General features: G+C 39.7%; 1 protein-coding gene across 1 annotated transcript in view; it reads left to right on the top strand.

Moving 5' to 3' along the window:
• The window catches only part of ITPR2 (inositol 1,4,5-trisphosphate receptor type 2), a 594002-nt gene that overhangs the window by 442443 nt on the left and 130471 nt on the right, over positions 1-21088 (top strand). Inside the window, exon 46 of the mRNA XM_040234592.1 lies at positions 18927-19034. Coding sequence (XP_040090526.1) covers positions 18927-19034 — 108 coding nt within the window. The remainder of the gene's footprint in view (positions 1-18926; positions 19035-21088) is intronic.

The following is a 21088-nucleotide window of genomic DNA, read 5'->3' as shown; positions in this document are numbered from 1 at the left end:
GTTGATCCAGTTTGTATATTTTTGCTTTTATTTCCATTATTCTGGGAGATGAATGGAAAGTTGACCACTTCCACATGTTCAGCATTGATGCAGAGGAAGGGAGAAGTCTTCCAAAGTAATAAACACTCAGCGTATCCAGGAAAGATGAGTGCTGAGGCCGCAGGTGGTGACAGTCAGCCAGGCTCTATCCTGCTTCTCCTGGGGGCTCAGACGTTTTCTTTTCTTGTGCGTCACAGTCTGTATTGCAGTTGGTGGCACAGAGAAGCAGCCACCTTAAAGTCATTACCAGCCTCTACCCAGAACTACACTGAGCCCCCTTTCTCAGTGATGGCACGGTTCTCTAACCAGTTCCCCAGCTGGAAAGCTGGCATTCATCTCCACCCTCCCCACCCCCCAACCCAGACAGCATAGCTCACCATTTCCTCCCTCTGACATCTCTCAGACCTGCCCAGGCTTCTTCCTCTTCTTGCCCATTTCCTCCTTCTGCCCGGGCAGCTGTAACAGCCTCCTTCCTTTGCCTCCAGTGAAGTCCCTTTTTAATGCACTTTCCTCCGGAAGGTCAGAGGGATTGTTCTAAAATACCCACTACTTGTGTCTGTCTCCTCACCAAACTTTTCAGTCATTTTCAATAGAACAGAGCAGGCAGTCACAAACAGGCTTGGGAGACCTTTGATGCTCACGTGCCTGATTACTTAAAAAAAAAAAAAAGGCTCATCAAGTACTGAGTGCTGTATCTCATGAAATCATTACCACTCTGAGATAAATAGGAATAAAGTACTGTTACTGGAGGGCTTCCCTGGTGGCTCAGTGGTAAAGAATCTGCCTGCAAGAGACACAGGAGATGTGGGTTCAGTCCCTGGGTCAGGAAGATCCCCTAGAGAAGGAAATGGCAACTTACTCCAGTATTCTTGCCTGGGGAATCCCACGAACAGAGGAGCCTGGCAGGCTACAGTCCATGATTTGCACAGAGTCGAACATGACTGAAGCAACTTAACATACACGGTGCACTGTTAGAGAAGACACTGGGGTGAATGGAAGCAGGGAAGCTGGTGTGTTGTGTCAGTCATGTCCAGCTCCTTGCGACCCCATGCACTGTAGCCCACCAGGCTCCTCTGTCCATGGAATTCTTCAAACAAGAATACTGGAGTGGGTTGCCATTTCCTCCTCCAGGGGATCTTCCCAACCCAGGGATCAAACTCACGTCTCTTCATCTCCTGCATTGGCAGGTGGGTTCTTTACCTGCTAGGTACACATGACTGTCAGGCCACCTGGGAAGCCTAGCAGCTTCTCTAACAGCACTGCCCTGAACCCTTAAGAATGCAATGCAGATTATGTCATCTTTCTGCTCACAACCTTCTGATAATTCTAGTTTGTAAACAGCATCAAATCATTGGCTTCAAAAGCTCCCCAATATGACCTGACCCCTGCACCCCCTCTACCTGCCTCTGTGGCCACCCTCTTCCTCCCCTACTTAAGTGACCCTGGTCTTAAGGCTGTGTTTTGAAACCAGCAAACATACTCCTACTTTGTATCACTGAATTTACTGTTTCTTTCGTTATTAAGTTTCTGTTACAATGTTCTATTGCATTTGAAACAGCAACCTCCAGCCCCTCCCAGTGTTCATTACTCCCATCCTCTACTTCTTGTCTTAGCACTTTCCCCTTTTGATTGGCCATAGATTTGTTTGTATATGTTTCTCCCATGACTGGAAAGTCCATAAGGGCAGGAATTTTGTCTGTTGTGTTCACTATTATGCATGCTCCCTATGTTTAGAGAATTACTGGACACACATCACAGTTTCATGAAGCATTTTAGAATGAACACAGAAGGTATTCACCAGTCATAGTATTTAGCTTATGATTGCTTACACTATGAAGAGAATTTTGTTGTTGTTGTCCTGGACTGGGATAAGTGGCATTTTTGTTATGTTAAAATTGCATATGCTGCTGCTGCTGCTGCTACTACTACTGAGCGACTTCACTTTCACTTTTCACTTTCATGCACTGGAGAAGGAAATGGCAACCAACTCCAGTGTTCTTGCCTGGAGAATCCCAGGGACAGAGGAGCCTGGTGGGCTGCCATCTATGGAGTCGCATAGAGTCAGACACGACTGACGCAACTTAGCAGCAGCAGCAGCAGTGCTTTATGGATCGAACAGTATTGTTTCTTTTATGGATAACTCATGACCTTATCATGTAATACCAAAGAAGCATAAATTGCAGAATATAGCATTGTCTGTAGTATCTATATGTTTGTGTTTGATGCCTATATCCTTAGATATCGACCAGTTAGCAATGTATTTTTTAAGAAAGGAGAACAAGTCTTCCTAATTGAGTATGTCTCTGAATTTTCTTTCCTCCTTTTCTCTTTTCATGGCATGCCTTCTCTTTGTCTCTTCAGTTGCAACCTGGGTAATTTAACTTCTGAATTACTGTATAACTTTTAAAAGGTGTTGGGTGTTACAGAATGAACAAGCAACAAAATCTGTCTGAAATTCTTTGTTTCTTTTCAGTTTGATTCAACTTATCTGAATCCTAACTTAGAGTTGAAATTCACCTTGCCACCTCATTTCCTCCTTTATTAGGTTTGCCTTTGAATGCAGAAGTTCACTTGAGCAATAATTCTCTCACTTTTGAGAACCAGTCTGTCTAACAAAGGCTGACCTTTTTTTTGTTTAAAGCAGCTGTTGATTAGACAGTTAAACATAGAGAGGCACTACCATGGTAAATTTCTCAGTCTGATGTAACTCAGAAATAGAAAGCTGCAGAAACCTGAGGTTGAAATGCTTTCAAGCAATTGATCTTAAAGTTCCTGAAAATTATCTCATGGTGCTTCTGCTCAATTCCCCACATTCCTCCCCCAGTTTTACATCTGACTCATTTGTGCACTTCAGATTAGATTTCTGAGCACACTGGCAGTGGCAGGACTGTTGTGGAACTCATCATTAGGATTCCAAGCCTTTAATTAGGCCACTTTGAAGTGGCTTTGTCAAGGCTGTGAGCAAGAGAAAAGCAATTGACTCATTCTTAGACGAAGTTTATCATAATGGAGAGTAGAACAGTAATACTGTGCTCTTTGCTAAGCCTGATTAGTTGAGGAATGTCAGGAGTATTAGAAGCATGGGTTCTCCAGTAATTCTCTTAGATAGGGTATTGTAGGTGTTATTTCACAGCCAGGTAAATTAGACATAAAAAGGTCAAGTAATTGTATATGTTCCTTTGAAAGGTCAGGGGCAGAACCAGAGAGAATCCCTCAATGTGGATAATAAGCCCCCTCACTCCAACAATTATTTTGAGAGCAAGTGTTCTCTAAGTTTTCCCAGACAACCTTAAGACCCATTTTAATATGTTCAAAGACTTCAGAAAGATGACTGTCTTCATCTCTTAATGCTTTCCTTTAGGGGGGAAAAAAAGAATCACTAGAAACTGTGAAAGAATCAGAATACTTTTGAACAGATAAGCAATACTCTAATTCATCAATTCTTTATTTTGTAAGTAAACAATTGCTTTCCTCCATAAAAATGAATTAAACCATCTTTCACATTTACAAATTATGATTCAATATTTTCTAAAAATCAATCTCTTTTGGAAAATTAAACACATTTACCATTAAAAATCGAACAAACAAAAACTCTTTATGCCTGCCATCCACCCACCCATCTATCCATCCAATTAATATTTATTAAGAAGGCTTTGTATGCTGGTCTCTGTTGATACATGGGACACAATCATGAACAAAACAAAATTCCTGTCCTCCCAGGACTTTACTCTAGGTGAGGGAGATACTCTAACATCAGATAAATGATAATTCACAGCCATGTTTCATTATTTTTATTAATCTTTCTGTGGAGAAAGATCCTTCTGTTCTGCTAGTGTTTCCCAAACTACATTTGAAAGATCATTGCGGGGGGGGGGGGACATGATTGTAAATTTCCAGCTAATTTATTTCTAGATGATTGAAGAAGCTACTAAAGTTATTATTATCCTCTTATCTCTGGGTCTGAAGAAATGCATTACTTCCTTTATGGGAATAGTCGTGGTGGTGGTGGTAAAGCTGCTAAGTCATGTCCAACTCTTGCGATCCCATGGACCTGCCAGACTCCTCCGTCCATGGGATTCTCCAAGCAAGAATACTGGAGTGGATTGGTATTACCTTCTCCAGGGGATCTTCCTGACCCAAGGGTCGAAGCCGGGTCTCTTGTACTGCAGGCAGTTCCTCACCAACTGAGCTGCCAGAGAAGCCCTATGGGATTAGTAAAACCTGGAAATTTCCAAGACTTGTCTGTATTTACATCAGAAAGAAATAGAGTCTGAAGAAGTGTCTGTCTTTCATCAGTTCTACAAAGCAAAAGAAAAACTCCTAGGGTATAACATTTGGGTGTTTCCTGGAGATCACTTGCTAATGTTAATCTGTATTTTGAACAGCTCCACTAAACAAGTAGATTAATTTTTTTGTGTACTTCTAGCCATGAAAATATTTTGTTTTGAGTAGAATGCTGCCAACAATGATTAATATAGAATATTTTTGTGAAATGCTGATTTCAGAGAATATAATCTACTTACATACAATTTATTTTCATGGACAGTAGTTTTAGTCACTCAGAAAATGTTCTTACATTAATATCAGAAGCAGTTCAGCATTATATTGTACTTTTTAAATTTTTCCATGACAAATACAAAATGACAGATATTTTCCTTCAAAATTATAAAATTTTAATAAAATACTAACATATATAACTTCTACAGTATTAAATATGAGAAAGTGTGACCTGTTTTAATTGAAGAAATGAAACTAAAGAATAAATATGACAAGCAATTCTAGGGAAAAAGCTAGCTTTTAGAAGGTCATTTTGTTCATCTATTCATGAAAATACATCTGTAAACTAATTTGATAAACTAATATGCTTATATAATTATGTAAACCTTCTAATAAACATTTTTTACTTGAATGGGATTTTGGTACAGAAATCTTTTATTTATTTTATTTTTATTGGAGTACAGTTGATTTACCGTGTTGTGTTACTTTCTGGTGTACAGAGAAGTGAATCAGTTTTATATATACATATAGCCACTCTTTTTAAGATTCCTTTCCCTTATAGATCATTACAGAGTAGTGAGTCGAGCTCACCAAGCTATACAGTAGGTTCTTATCAGTTATCTGTTTTATATATAGTAGTGTATATGTGTCGATCCCATCCTCCCTATTTATTCCTGCCTTCTTTCACCCCTGGTAACTCTATTCTGTTTTCTACACCCGTAACTGTTTCTATTTTGTAGATAAGTTCATTGATACCATTTTTTTAGATTGCACATATAAGTGATATCATATGATACTTGTGTTTGTGTGTCTGACTTACTTCACTCAGAATGACAGTCTCTAGGTCCGTGTTGCTACAAATGGCATTATGTCATTCTTTTTTATGGCTGAGTAATATTCTATTGTATATATGTACCACGTCTTCTTAATCCATTCCTCTGTCAATAGACATTGAGGTTGCTTCCATGCCCTGGCTATTGTAAATAGTGAGTACAGAAATCTTTTTAAAAGAGCAAAGTGAACTCAGAAATTGGAATCTGTGAGTGATAAGTGACCAGTTTTTTTTAATTAAATGGAATACTTTTTATATGTCTGATCCCAATTTCAGTTTTTTTTTTTTTTTGAAAAATGGATTCAGTAACTACTGTTTTTAAGAGTTTTTAAATGTTGCATGCTCAATCACTTCAGTCTTGTCTGACTCTTTGTGACCCTATGGACTGTATCCCTCTAGGCTCCTCTGCCCATGGGATTTTCCTGGCAAGAATACTGGAGTGGGTTGTCATGCCCTCTTCCATGGGATCTTCCCGACCCAGGGATCAAACCTGCATCTCCTGCATTGCACGTGGATTATTTACCCACTGAGTCACCTCCTTTAAAAACAGAATTGCTTCTAAATTTTAAGTTTAATTTTAGATTACAAAAGGGGATTTCCTGTTAAGAATATAAGTTGGTACTGGTGATAAAAATTTATAAAGGACAAGGATTCTCAACTCTTAGCAGCATTGAAATCACCTGGAGGGCTGGTTAAACCAGGTTGCTGGGCCCCAACTGCAAGATTTCTGATTCTGAAGGTGAAGTGGGGCCCTAGAATTTGCCTTTCTAACAAGTTCTCGGGTGATGCTGATATCACCAGTAGTGGACCATATTCTGAGAACCTTTATATTAGCATACATATTAGCAATCAGCAGGAAAGCTAGCTTCTTCATCACAACAATTTGTAATGCTTTATGGCAAAACTTTAGTTCAAAGACAACTTACTACCTTCAGTCATTTTAAAATGCATTGTTTCTGCCCTTTTTGCCCCCCTCTCCTTTTTTGCCCCCCTCTCCTTTTTTGCCTTGCTTCAAGGGTTTAGCTGTCAAATATTTATTTCTTATGATTACTTAAGGTCTTTTATTGGTTTTACTACAATTTTAGACAGACCCTCATGAATAGGAGTCTAGATCATTTGAAAATTAGGAGTTTTAAAATTTTGGCAACTTTCTTGTTATTTACCATTATCTTTAGATTGGCTGCCACTGTAAAATGGAAAGAATAAACTGATCTTTAAGAAATACAAAGGATTTATTTTAGATATTAGACAAGTAAGAGCTGTGTTTCTTTAACACCTTGGATGACAATGCTGTAACAGAGTAATACTGGCTTTGCAGGGTCCCTCCTTCAGTCCTACACTGGAGGGAAAGGACCAGTTCTTCACTTCCTTGTGGTTGTGTATACGTGGCAATGAAAAGAGAAAGCAGTCGTGAGACCTCCTGCTTTCCTAGGTCTGGGATCCCTTGGGCTGGTGGTCCATGAATCCTTCACAGCTGCCTGGCAAGGTATTAAGGAATTTGCCCCATCTCTTTCCCAGGGTGCCAAGCTGTATTTCTCAGAATGAATGCCCAGTCTATTCTTTCGCCTGTTCATTGCCAGCTTTCCTCTTGGTTACACTGTCTTAAGGGCTTTCTCTTTGGATTCTCAGGAGCCTATTTGGAAATCCAGAATGCCTTTTTCCTTTTTCATTCTGGTTACAGTCCAAATACTGCTCAGGGTAATATGAACAATTGTGTTTGCCTGAGTAACAGGGGAACCTAAGAAGGAGAAAAAGGGCCTTGCGAATTAACTTTTTAAGACTGAGATTTGTTACTTTCCCAGCTGATCGATTCCATTATACTATCTGGTGGTAAATCCGTACTTTCCGCTGCTTCCCGTGGCCCATCTATAGTACTCTTCCCGCTTTGTCTCATTCTTACCTGACTTCTCCCCAGTCTCTAATGTTGTCACCTCCTTCCTTTGGGAAAAAGCCATCATGTCCCCCTCGTGAAAGGAGCCCTTCACTCCTTAACCTCAGACATGAGCCAAATATTAATGGGGATTTCCTGTGGCCTGGGCTGTACTGCCTGAGGTGGGAGGGGTGTTCTGTCTACCTGGAGGGCCTAAAGCCAGTTGTACAAACAACTCCTGCCATGGTGACATGATTGTTCTCTTGCCAAGACCACACGGCTGAACTACCTCATGTGAGAAAACCTTTTCTTCTTCTTGTCATGGCTTTGACCCTGTTCTAACAGAATAATAATTCTGGCATCCATATCCTGGGAGAAGAGTTATTTCTTCTTTGGTCTACTTTCTTTATAAAGGACCTCACAGTCCTGAGAGTGGCTCTGGGCAGATGACCCCAATCCCAAACGGCTTCTCTCTAATCCCTGACTCCTTTTCTAATAGAAGCAAAAAGAATAGATAAGGATCTCAATTTATCTTGCCACATTAAGAGAAAAATTCCTTTATGGTTTGTATTTGTATTAGCTTCTGCTATAGGTTGAATGAGTGTGAAACTTATTTCTCGTTGGCAAAAATGTGTTGATTGTAATGGTTCCTATTTTGATTGATAAAGATAGAATTTGGGGGGAAGGTACGTAAATACACACTAAAAGAACAGAAACAAACTAGACTTTAGAAAGCAAGACAAAGGGTGCATCTGGGGACTGGGCATGGGATCATAAGAAACTTTTAACTTTATCATTATTTTTTTAATACCATTTAAGCTTGGAAGCAATTATAACAAAATTTTTAGCAACAGATATTAGCTTGGTACAAACAATTTCAGTTTAGGACCATGAGTTTTAAATCATTATGCTTAAACTGCAGGAGATGCAGGTTCGATCCCTGGGTCAAGAAGATGCCCTGGAGGAGGGCATAGCAACCCACTCCAGGATTCATGCCTGGGAAAGCTCATGGACAGAGCCACCTGGCAGGCTACAATCCATAGGATTGCAAAGAGTCAACTGAGCAACTACTTTCAATGCCTAATGTGATGGTATTAGGAGGCAGGGCCTTTGGGAGGTAATTAGGTCATGATGGTGGACCCCTTATGAATGGGATTAGTGCCCTTATATAGAAAAGAGGCCTGAGAGAGATCTTTTGCCCTGTCTACCAGTAGAGTTATAATGAGAAGACATCTGACTATGAGAAAGTGAGCTCTCCTTAGACATTGAACCTGCTGGTCCTTGTTCTTAGACTTCCTAGCAGCCAGGAATGTAAGAAATCAGTTTCTGTTCATAAACCACCAGTCTATGATATTTTTGTTATAGCAGCCTGAACAGACTAAGACAGCTTCCTCGGGCTGTGGTAAGAAGTTACCACAAACTTGATGGCTTAAAACAGCAGGTTTTTACTATCTCACATTTCTGGGGGATGGAAGTCCTAAATCAAAGTGCTGGCAGGCCCGGCTCTTTCTCTAGGCTCTAGCAGAAGACCCTGCCCTCCTGCTGTTATTAGTTTCTGGTGGTTGCTGGCAGTCCTTGGTGTTCCTTGGCTTGTCTCACTCCCATCTCTCGTGTCATCAGATGGCATTCTGTGTGTGTGTGTGTGTCTGTGTCTGTATGTGTGTGTGTGTGTGTGTGTTTGTCCAAATTTCCTTCTTCTTAAAAGGACACTAGTCAGTGGATTAGGGCCCACCAATATCCGGTACGACTTATCTTAATATCATTATGTCTGCAAAGACCGTAAGTCCACTACATACAGACCTTCAAGTTGTGAACTTTCAAAGATGCAAATATGCGTTCGCATGTCCAGTCACGTAAATTCTTAATAATTCGCATGTCTGGCGTACATTGTCACATGCATGTATCCCCTACAAGTGTGTGTAGGGGATTTGTGTACTTTACTGTATGGTACTATAGTACAGTAGTACAGTGTCTTTATTTCAAGCCTGAGATGTCCAGAAGCCAGCATAAAAGCATCAGTGATGTAGCTGATACTACTGTACTGTACTGTAAAATTTAAAATGTTTTCTTTATTTTTGTGTATTTGTTTTTTATGTATTATTTGTGTGAAAAATATTATAAACCTACTATAGTATGGTACTATATAGCTGATTGTGTTAGTTGGGTACCTAGGCTAACTTTGTTGGGCTTATGAACAATTGGACATTCTCTGAAAATTAAACAGAACTTGCTATATTTCCAAATAGGTCAGTTTCACAGGTCCTGGGGGTTAGAACTTGAATGTATCATTTTCGTGGATATAGTTCAATCTACAGCCATATTCTGGAGAAGGCAATGGCACCCCACTCCAGTACTCTTGCCTGAAAAATCCTATGGACGGAGGAGCCTGGTAGGCTACAGTCCATGGGGCACTAAGAGTCGGGCACTACTGAATGACTTCACTTTCACTTTTCATTTTCATGCATTGGAGAGGGAAATGGCAACCCACTCCAGTGTTCTTGCCTGGAGAATCCCAGGGACAGAGGAGCCTGGTGGGCTGCCATCTGTGGGGTCGCACAGAGTCGGACACGACTGAAGTGACTTAGCAGCAGCAGCAGCACAGCCGTATTCTCTATTCACACTTCTCATGTGGGCATTTAGTCTGGCTCCATATTCTAGTCTTGTCTCCTGCTGCCCTTTCTTTGTGACTTTGTTCATGGGGATCCCTCGCTACACAGGATAACTTCTTTGTGCTATCCTCTCCAGCCGCTTCTTCATTTTCTCTATTCTTTAAAAACCTTTATCAGATGCATTTCATGTGTGATTCCTTTCCTAGGATCACCACCCAAATGTGACTCCTTGTATTTCTGCCCTTGTATTCCCTCTTTGAATTACATTCCTGTAATCATTTTAATTCCTCCAACTAAAAAGTAAGTTGTTTAAAAGAATAAAGTATCTCACTTATCTCTGTAATCCCACACTAGTCCTGTGCTTTACATATAGTAGAATCACAAAATCAGAGGAAAACAGATAATTTGAAAATATAAGCCTTGTATATTTTAAGCATGTTAGAATAGGTAAAACTTTATACCCTCTTCTGCTGATTTTTACCTCAAATAAGAGGAGTGTTTGGTATAAAAGCAGTGTACCAAACCTGAGCAGATAAGGCAATTATTCTGACGTCAGGCTCCAGCTCACTTTGTGATCTTTGGATAGCTGTGTCAGTTTTACCAATTAATAAAAATGGAGACTACATGAAAAAGTTCACAGATGAGAGGTGCCAAATAATAATTATTGTTGAATAACATTCAAATGCAATTGCTTGATTTTTTTTGTTTTACCTCATCCTTACTTGGCTCCAAACTAAAATAAACACTAAAATCTTAATGATAAGAATGCAAATGTGAAATGGTTTAACAAGTTCAGTTCAGTTCAGTTCATCACTCAGTCGTGTCCGACTCTTTGCAACCCCATGAATCACAGCATGCCAGGCCTCCCTGTCCATCACCAACTCCCAGAGTTCACTCAAAGTCATGTCCATCGAGTCGGTGATGCCATCTAACCATCTCACACTCTGTCGTCCCCTTCTCCTCCTGCCCCCAATCCCTCCCAGCATCAGAGTCTTTTCCAGTGAGTCAACTCTTCACATGAAGTGGCCAAAGTATTGGAGTTTCAGCTTCAGCATCAGTCTTTCCAATGAACACCCAGGACTGATCTCCTTTAGGATGGACTGGTTGGATCTCCTTGCAGTCCAAGGGACTCTCAAGAGTCTTCTCCAACACCACAGTTCCAAAGCATCAATTCTTCAGTGCTCAGCTTTCTTCACAGTCCAACTCTCACATCCATATATGACCAATGGAAAAACCATAGCCTTGACTAGACGGACCTTTGTTGGCAAAGTAATAGCTCTGCTTTTCATTATGCTGTCTAGGTTGGTCATAACTTTTCTTCCAAAGAGTAAGTGTCTTTTAATTTTATGGCTGCAATCACCATCTGCAGTGATTTTGGAGCCCCCCAAAATGAAGTCTGACACTGTTTCCACTGTTTCCCCAAGAGTTGCTGCTAAAAGTGAAAAGCCCAGGTCCATCATCTTTATTTCCCAATCTTGGACTTTAAAACTGCCCAGTGTTAGTCAAAGACCCTACTGTCGGTTTATGTGTAAGGTTTGTATTTAAAGTGTGTGTACATACCTATACGTATTTTAAATTCCGTTCAGTGTTGCATTTGTATCTAACTAAATTACAAATGCTATAATTACCAATAAGGTACATGACTTTCATTTTTTCTTTTCTACATATAGTGAAAGAACCCTAGCCCTTCTTGGCAGTCTTTTGCTATGAGGGATGTCTTGATTTTCTTATAAGGCTGCTGCTGCTGCTTAGTCACTGCAGTCATGTCCAACTCTGTGCAGCCCTATGGACTGCAGCCTGCCAGGCTTCTCTGTCTATCCATGGGATTCTCTAGGCAACAGTACAGGAGTGGGTTGCCATGCCCTCCTCCCAGGTATCTTCCTGACCCAGGGATCAAACCCAGGTCTCCTGCATGCAGGCAAATTCTTTACTGTGAGCCACTGAGAAGTCCTGTTATAAGGCTAACTATCTACCAAAGCTTTTGATCCTTTCCTCACTAATATATCTCCCCATGATTGCATTGCAATTTGTTTTAAAGCTTTATTATTTTTATAGACAACAGATTATCTCAGGACTAATTTTTCTGTCTGTATTAATGAGCTAATGAAAGTGAAAGTGAAGTTGCTCAGTCGTTTGCGACTCTTTGCGACCCTGTGGGCTGTAGGCCACCAGGCTTCTCTGTCCATGGGGTTTCCCAGGCAAGAATACTGGAGTGGGTTGCCATTTCCTTCTCCAGGGGATCTTCCCGACCCAGGGATCTAACCTGGTCTCCCGCATTGAGGGCAGATGCTTTAACCTCTGAGCCACAAGGGAAGCCCAATGAGCTAATAGGAGTTGTTTATTGGTAAAATTATTTGGCCATCACTTACTAAGCAGATATGACAAGTGTAAATCCCATATCCATATCATATATAAAACAATCGCTACTATTTTGCCTTACAGATATTGCTGTGGATTACAAGTTTTTCTGTTCTCAGAGGTTTCCCACCTATGACGTTATCCCTTTTAGCATTCAGTGTTGTTGCCCATGTTCAGCTTCTCATGATTACTACTATTGATTGTTGGCTGGTTTTCCAGACTGTGGTGTGTCGTGACATCATATGATTTTGAGTGCTGTGGTGAGGGTCTCTGTCAAGTCAAGTTGGATATTGTAAGATGGCTGTCCTTAATTATTTAAATTAGCTGTTTTCCAGTTTTTCATTAGGATTTAAATTATATTTCTTACTGTGATGGCTCTTGACTGACATAGCATACTTGTCCAGAAACTTAGCAAGTGTTTGCACCTTTGGTTTCCAAAGCACATAATACTAAATGATGCCATTGCATCTTTGGATGCTGGGGTTGTTTTTCTTTATTTGCATCATAGGAAAAGGTACATGGCTGGTAGAATGGACAAGATGTGGCTGGAGTAAGAGCCCATCTCTGAGGAAACCCTGATGTCTCTGGTTGTCTTTGTGGCCATTCTGCAGAATATTTTTGATAGAATCGCATAAATAGGGGACTAAAACTTTATTTTAAAAAATTAAGTGTGTGTTCATTGGTCTCTGAGAATTTGTACTGTGCTTTTAGTAAACTATAAATTTGGACTAAGAGAGCTCTAAACTGACACATTTTCACACATTTCAGAATCATTGAGTCTGCTTTTTTGTATTTTGCCTATGTGATAGGAATGCTATCCTTGCTTCATAAAGGATTCAGTTCAACAGTTTTTGAGTACCCAGTTCCTTCTTCTCCAAATAGTTTACAATCTAGCAGAAGAAATAGAAGTACGTGAATAGCTATGAGATAAGAAAAAATATTAAAATATTTTATGTCTACCAATGCTGGGAATTTTGTCATCATCTGATATCTAATCATATTTCTTTGTCTTTCGGCTTTCTCATTTATTGAGGAGAAAACAGAGACAACTTACTGAAACTTATATGTGTCATTGCTCATTTAAATGCATAATGACTGTCACTAGTTAACCCATTTCCTTATTTATCCAACAAATATTGTTTTTGTCTATTTGGTGTACCAAGTTCTGCTTCTGGCTCTGAGAATGTAGAACTGAATAAGCCCAAGCACTTTTTCTCGAGGCTATTTGCAGCCCATTGAGGAAAAATAATAGTTACTAAGAGGCAATATGGAAAATTATACTCTCTAGAAATGTAAAGGGCAATATCTGAACACAGAACAATAAAGAAGAAACTAGGTGACTTTAATCAGGAAAGGCCATCAGTTATAAAGAATGTAAAAGATATCCAGGTTTCAAAAAATGGCAATTTTTTGAATTTTCTAATTTGTTTTTATTTTAAAGAATTATATATTTCAGGGCTTCCCTGGTAGGCTCAGTGGTAAAGAATCTGCCTGCCAATGCTAGAGACACAGGTTCAATCCCTAGTCAGAGAGGATCCCACATGCCATGGAGCAGCTAAGCCCATGGAGCAACTAAGCTGTCGGGCCACAGCTACTGAGCCCACATGCTGCCACCCTGAATGCTGAAGCCCAAGCACCCTGGAGCCCGTGCTCCACAAGAGAAACCACTGCAGTGAGAAGCCCGTGCACTGCAACTAGAGTAGCACCCACTTGCTACAACTAGAGAAAAGCCTGTGCGGCAACAAAGACCCAGCTCAGCCATAAATATAAATAAATCAGTCTTTTAATATGTATATGTAGAGTCGGACATGCCTGAAGTGACTTAGTAGCAGCAGCAGCATATATATATATTTCAAATTTTCCAGGAGTTATATAGATTACTTACATATTGTGAATGAAGATAAAATAAATGTTTGAACATGTGAAAGGAGGCCTAGGCATTTTCTTAAAGTGGCTTTTTAATGTTTTTATTTATTTGACTATGCTGGGTCCTAGCTGCAGCACGTGGGATTTTCAGTCTGCATTGACGTATGGAGAATCTTTAGCTGCAGCAAGCAAACTCTTAGTTGCAACATGCAAGATCTGGTTCCCTGACCAGGGATCAAACCTAGACTCCCTGCATTGGAAGCACTGGTGTCTTAACCACTAGACCATCAGGGAAGCCTCTGACATGCCTTTTAGGGTGCCTCTTATCTGCAATCAAACAAGACAAATGAAACAAAGCATTTAATTAAGACTGAAGGAGAGAGAGGCCCTACCATATTTCTGTTACTCTGGATGAAATAAAAATTATTTGTATAGATTTGTACTATTGATTATATCATATAAAATAGCATTAGTGGTTTCTTAAAATAATTATAGCAGTTTTGACACTATAGAGTGCCTATAAAGACATAAAAGCTTTTTATTTCTTTTACAAATGAGCTTATTTACAAAAAAGAAATAGACTTTCAGACAGAGAAAATAAATTTATGGTTATCAAAGGGGATAGCAAGGGTTGGGGGGAAAGACAAATGAGGAATTGGGGATTAAGAGCTGCACAGTACTATATATAAAATAGATTTTTTTTAAAAAAAGGTAGATTTTTTTTTAAAAAAGCACAGGTCAAAATAACTCAGTATCTTGTAATAACCTATAATGGAAAAAACTCTTAAAAGAATATACATTTATATGTATACACATAATTGAATCACTTTCCTGTACACTTGAAAGTAACACAACATTGTAAATTAACTCTATGGCAATTTAAAAATAGAAAGACTAGAGAAGAAAAAAAATTGAAGCGTTTTAATAAATAAATTGAAAAGAAAGCATTCACGTTAATGTCTCACCTTGGGAAGCTATCCATAATTTAAGATTTAAAGACTGACATTCAGTTGATTTTTAAAAGGTATGTACTGAGTATCTACTATGTACCAGATACTGTTCTAAGCCATGAAAATACAGCCATGAACAAAACAGAGGTAAACCCATTTCCTCTGAGAGCATGTGCTTACATTCTTTGGGGGGAGATAGCTAAGAGATCAGTGATAAAATATGGTATATCATAGTGCGTGCTATGGAGAAAAACAGAGCAGAAAATGGGGTTAGATGTGTTGGGAGAGGTGAATAAGGTGGTCTCTGAAAGCATAGTTATTGATAAGATAGTATTTGAAAGGAGTCCTGAAGTAGGTGAGGGAGCAAGCCATGTAGGAATCCAGAGGAAGAGAATCTAGGCGAAGGGAAGCCCACCTGCCCAAACCCTGAGATGGGAACACGCTTCTCAGGCTGAAGGAACAGACAGGAGCCCAGTGTGGCTGGGACTTGGGGAGGGTGGCAGAGAGGAGTCCGTAGAGGGAGCAGGGCCACGTTCTGTCACCCTTCACAGCCACAGTGAGGACTGGGCCCTGACTCTAGGTGAGACGACAGCCATCAGAGGATTTGGGACAGAAAAGAGGCATGATCTGATCGAAAGGACTCTGGCCTTGGAGTAAGGTGATATCTAGAAGACAAAGGTGGAGCCCGGAGGCAGTTAGGAGGCTGTTGTAGAATTCCAGGCGAGAGGAGATGGAGACTGGGACCAGGGTGAAGTGGAGGTGTGAGAGGTAGGAGATAGAGATTAGATGGTAGACACTCCTGAGACCTGGTCCTGACTGATCACTGCTCCCCGCTCTCTGTCAGTCAGCTCCATTTCAAGTATCTCACTCTAACTAGCACTTCCTACCTTGCACCAAACTCCCAACACATTTTAAAAACCACATTAGAAGCTCCAATTTGTTGATCCTGTCACTTTTTCATCATTCCTCCTGGCTTCATTTCCTTCCTTTATTCAGCTGAGATTCCATGGTCCCATATACATTCCTTGAACAGACTCTTAAATTCCACCCCTCTCTAGCTCTCTCTCTTTTTTTTGCATGTTATTAACCCAGCAAAACCACAGTCTCATTAATGGCAACTCTCATCGTAATTCCCTTTCTCTAGCTACCACCCTATTTCTTGGCTCCCCTAACAGCTGCTGTCTTCAAGATCTGCCTACACTCGTTTGTACTTCCTCTACTCTCATTCTTATTTAAACTCACTACGACTAGACATTGGTGTCCACTACTGCCTGAACTGCCGCTGTGAAGGTTACCGTGACTTCCAAGTGGGTAACCCCAGTGACCACTTCCCCATCCTCATCTGCTGTGATGCAGATGATCATGCCCTCCGTTTTTGAAGTTCTTTCTTCCTTTGGCTGCCAGGAGACCCGATTTCACTGGCTTTGTTCCTACTTCACTGGCCCAACTTTCCCAGCCTGCTTTGCTGGTGCCTGTCATCTTTCTAACCTCTATCAGAGTTCCTTAGGTCTCCTTTCTCTGGCTAAGCTTACGGCAGCTGATCTCTTCCAGGGTCATGGTTTTAAATATCAGCCATATATTGATGATGCCTACCATATAGCTCCATCCCCAACCCCTGCCTAGAATTCCTGACAGACAGCAAAGAGCCTGCTCACTCTTTCCTTTTGAATGATATCTGAAGCTTTCTGTGTCCAAAACCAAAGTCCAGATACTGACCCCCTAAATTATGCTCCTACTGCATTTTTCCTTAGTAAAGGGCATTTCTAAACTTTCACTTGCTCAGGTCAATAATTTTGGAGTCCATCCTTAACTCCTCTCTTTCTCTCATGCCTCAGATCCAATCGATAAACAAATCATGCCAGTTCATGCCTTCAAGAACTGGCCATTTCCTAGAATATATGCTAATATGCCTAAATGATTACCATAATTTTATCTTTTGAAATTCATTTAGAGTTTTAGAAACACCTGCAAGTCACAACAAGTTTTATGACTATGGTTTGTAATAAAATCTGTATAATTCACATTTCAGTCAAAAATTAAATATAAATATAAAATAGGAATGGCTTTCTTGAGTGATTTATAAATATCCCTGAAAGCCAATTCTAAAATAATAGTTTAATAAAATGAGGAGCATCAATGGAATGAATATATAACTTACCAAATTATCACTAACAAGGATGATATTTATTTAGTTTCATAGATTCAAGATTATTGTTTAAAATTTATTACTATTCTTCACACCCATAATTTATAATAACACTTAATGAATAATACAAACACTTATCTATTGCTCTTTCATGTTGATGAGAGTATTGATTCTGGAACCACACTGCTTGAGTTCAATACTGGATCTATCATTAGCTCGAGAGCTATGTTCTCATAGACAAGTTCCTTAAATATTCTGTGCCTCAGTTTTCATGTCTGTAAAATGGGGTAATAGTGCTTACCCCAGGATTTCTTACTAGGTTCACATGCATTCATGTACCTAAATGTTTAGGATAGTGTCTGGCACAGAGTAAGAGATAGGAATGGTGCTAGGAATAAAAAAATTATATGTCAGAGTTTTTGTTACCAGAAGCCCTCAGGGAACTTAGGGCTTAATAGAAAATCTGAAAGGTTAAAGACATTATGAGGTTTTTGGAGATTGTTCAAGACAACCATAAAGGAGCTATTTGAAGGCAATATGTATTAGTTATCTACAAAGTGAGAGAACTGGCTAACAAATGCCTCTGACATTCAAATGAGAGAAAAACATTAGTTCTATTGACAACCATTTAAGATAATTTATAATGAAATTTTTGTGTTTTAAATCTTTGGTTTCAATTTTAATAAAACTGAGCTCTGTACTCATAAAATAGCAATTTTGACATCTGACTATGCAGAAGCATAGGATTTTAGTACAAACTGCTAATTGTAGAGCTTTGATTAGATGCTATAGGAAATATAGATACCTATTTATGTGCATTAAGAAGCTGCCATTTATATTGGTACCACTACCCACTGAACTATCACAGTATTCATCAAGTTATTTTATGTGTACATGTAGTCTAAATTTATTATGCTCCTAAGTCATTTCAGTCGTGTCCGACTCTGTGCGACCCCATAGATGGCAGCCCACCAGGCTCCACCGTCCCTGGGATTCTCCAGGCAAGAACACTGGAGTGGGTTGCCATTTCCTTCTCCAGTGCATGAAAGTGAAAAGTGAAAGTGAAGTCACTGAGTCGTGTCCAACTCTTTGCGACCCCATGGACTGCAGCCTACCAGGCTCCTCCTTCCACGGGATTTTCCCTGCAAGAGTACTGGAGTGGGGTGCCATTGCCTTCTCCGAAATTTATTATAAGGAATGTCAATTATATATCATTGTGGGCTTTTCTTCTTCTTGGTACAATTATACATTTATTGAAGATATATAGTTAATCAACAATAGTAACTGAATACCTACTCTGAGCAAGACATGGTCATCTGCTAAAAATATGCATGAATTCATGCACTGTTAGTCATGTCTGACTCCTTGCAACCCCATGGATTGTAGCCCACCAGGCTCCTCTGTCCATGGAATTTTCCAGGCAAGAACACTGGAGTGGGTTGCCATTTCCTACTCCAGGAGATTTTCCCACCCAGGGATGAAACCTGTGTCTCCTGCATTCGCAGGTGGATTCTTTACCACTGTGCCACATGGGAAGCCCTTGCTAAGAACCTATATCACCAAATAAAAATGCAAGATTGCTATAGTGATATCATTGTTTATGCCTTTCAGATAGACAACCTCTCCTGAAATGGAATTAATTGCTGTTAGTCCCAGAACTGTGAAGTTCTGTATTAAAGTGGATAAAATGTTTTCAAAATCTGTCCTCAGTAAAGAGGGGAAAAAAGAACTAAAACATTTTTCTCACTTTTTCCCTTAGTTGGCCCGCCACAACAAACTTTTACAGCAGATGCTCAAACCAGGATCCGATCCAGATGATGGTGATGAAGCCTTGAAGTATTATGCCAACCATACCGCACAGATTGAGGTAACCATCAATGGGTCCAACCGTGAAAAGATATGTTTGCTTTCTCTTTCAGACCATTTTTATAATTGTTTCCTAGAACAATGACGTAGAATTGAGTGATGTAAACTGTCAAAGTATCAACATATATACCAAAAGAGGAGATGTGAGGGGTGGTCTATAAGAAATCAATCTGCACATCTTTCAAAATTGTCTTTCTTTTTTGGCCTGAACTATATGTAAATTCTCTTTTGTAAATAATAAAGTTGTTTTTATTTTCTTTTGGTCCTGGAAGATATTTTAGAGACAGGATTATTATAATAGATTCTATCATTCAAGAAATTGTTTCTTTTAAAAAAACTATGGAAGGCTTATTAAAGAAGAGCTCTCTGTGTAAGAAGGTGTACAGAAGGGCGGGGAAAACGGAAGGCACTAGTAAAGTTTTCATATTGATAGCATGGACTTGAAATGTCTTAACAGTTTCCATTTCAGTCTGCAGCAGTTGAGCCCCACCCCCTTAAATGAGCCCTTACTTAAGGGCTGGTGGCAGTTTTGGAGGTGTGGATCAACATGGCCTTAATCATTATGTGTTGTGAGAACCATCTGGCTGTCATTTACTAGCTATGGCATCATTTTGACACTGGTTGGCAGAGATGACCAGGCTGAAGTGAATAGAATAGTTGACGCCTGTCAAGGTAATTTACATTCATGCATTCATCCACTTCAGCAGATATTTTTTAGTTTTTAGCAGAGTGCACAATGGCATTACTGCTGTTAACTTCAGGGTACGTTATCACTGTACCTTCTTGTTTACTGTTGCCAAACCTTTGCAGTAATGATCATTATTACCTTGTGTTTCAAAGTGGATCCCTTGCTCACATTTATGAACATTAATAGCTTTGGTGGGAGGCTTGACCTAGTGCAACCCATGAGCTGGGGGTTTTGCACCCACAGCAAAAACATTGCTCACTATCTCAAGTGCTTAGGGGCTGAGAAGCCAGATAAATAGATCATCAAACCACCAAGTTTCTATTTAAGGTCCCAGAGGCCAAAGAACAAGGTTAGTAATTAGAAGAGAATATCAGGAATAGATGGAATAGCAGATGGGCCAGAGGTAGGGGTTGAATTAATACCTCTCTGTAAGAACTGAGGACTGTGGTTGGAGTTAGACTTCTGTGGGGTCTCAGCGGTGAGGAGAGATTTAGCTGTGAATACATACATTCTATAAATGTTTACTGAGCCTTTACTCTCTACCAGTTACATACACATAGAGAATATCATTCTGTATAGTAATTGTATAAACAAAAGATATTTAGAGAAAATAGTATTTAACTGTGCCTGGGGTATTTCAGGGTAGATTTCACAAAGAAGGTTGTCATAAAATATATATTAAAGGATCGAGTAGAGATTTCTTTCTACTAAAATTTGGGCATGGAATTCCAGGTAGAATTGAATGAAAGGAAAGAGAAAGAACATAGGAAAGGAAAAGATTCTTTTCAAAGATTATTCAAATTGCTATTTGGAGAAAGGACTGGAAAAGGAAATGAGGCAAGGAAAGCAAGTAAATGAGATAGGAAGCTAGAAAAGAGAGAGATGGTGGTATTGAAGATGACAGATTGGAGGAAATAGAGACACTGTATGTTACATCACACACATATACATATACACAGGGCTTGATGCTTGATGTTGGAGTCTGCATGTGAGGTGAGGGAAACACTGGGGAAGGGATGCCCCCTGGGCTTTTTGGTTTGAATAAATGGACAGAAACTGGTGTTATGCACAAGGATCCTAACTTTTGCAGTTAAAATGTTCTGGAAGGTCATTTGTTGATTCTTGGATAAATTGAATTTGAGGTAACTTGAGGAATGCATGAAGCTGGATATAGAAGTTAGGGGTTCAAAGGAATAATCTGGACTGATGATCTAAATTCTTCATGTTGACCAACCTCATGCTCATTCAAAGACCAGCTTATATTACCTCTGCATTCATTTATTTTATCCCACTATACTCCCAGAGGCATTTTGATCATTCTGTTTTTTTAAGCTATCATGTTGGAATACTGTTAGGTTCTTCTGGGT

Source organism: Oryx dammah, unplaced genomic scaffold (assembly GCF_014754425.2).
Source record: "Oryx dammah isolate SB20612 unplaced genomic scaffold, SCBI_Odam_1.1 HiC_scaffold_29, whole genome shotgun sequence".
Taxonomy (NCBI): Eukaryota; Metazoa; Chordata; class Mammalia; order Artiodactyla; family Bovidae; genus Oryx; species Oryx dammah.
This window is presented reverse-complemented; position numbering and strand designations above follow the sequence as displayed.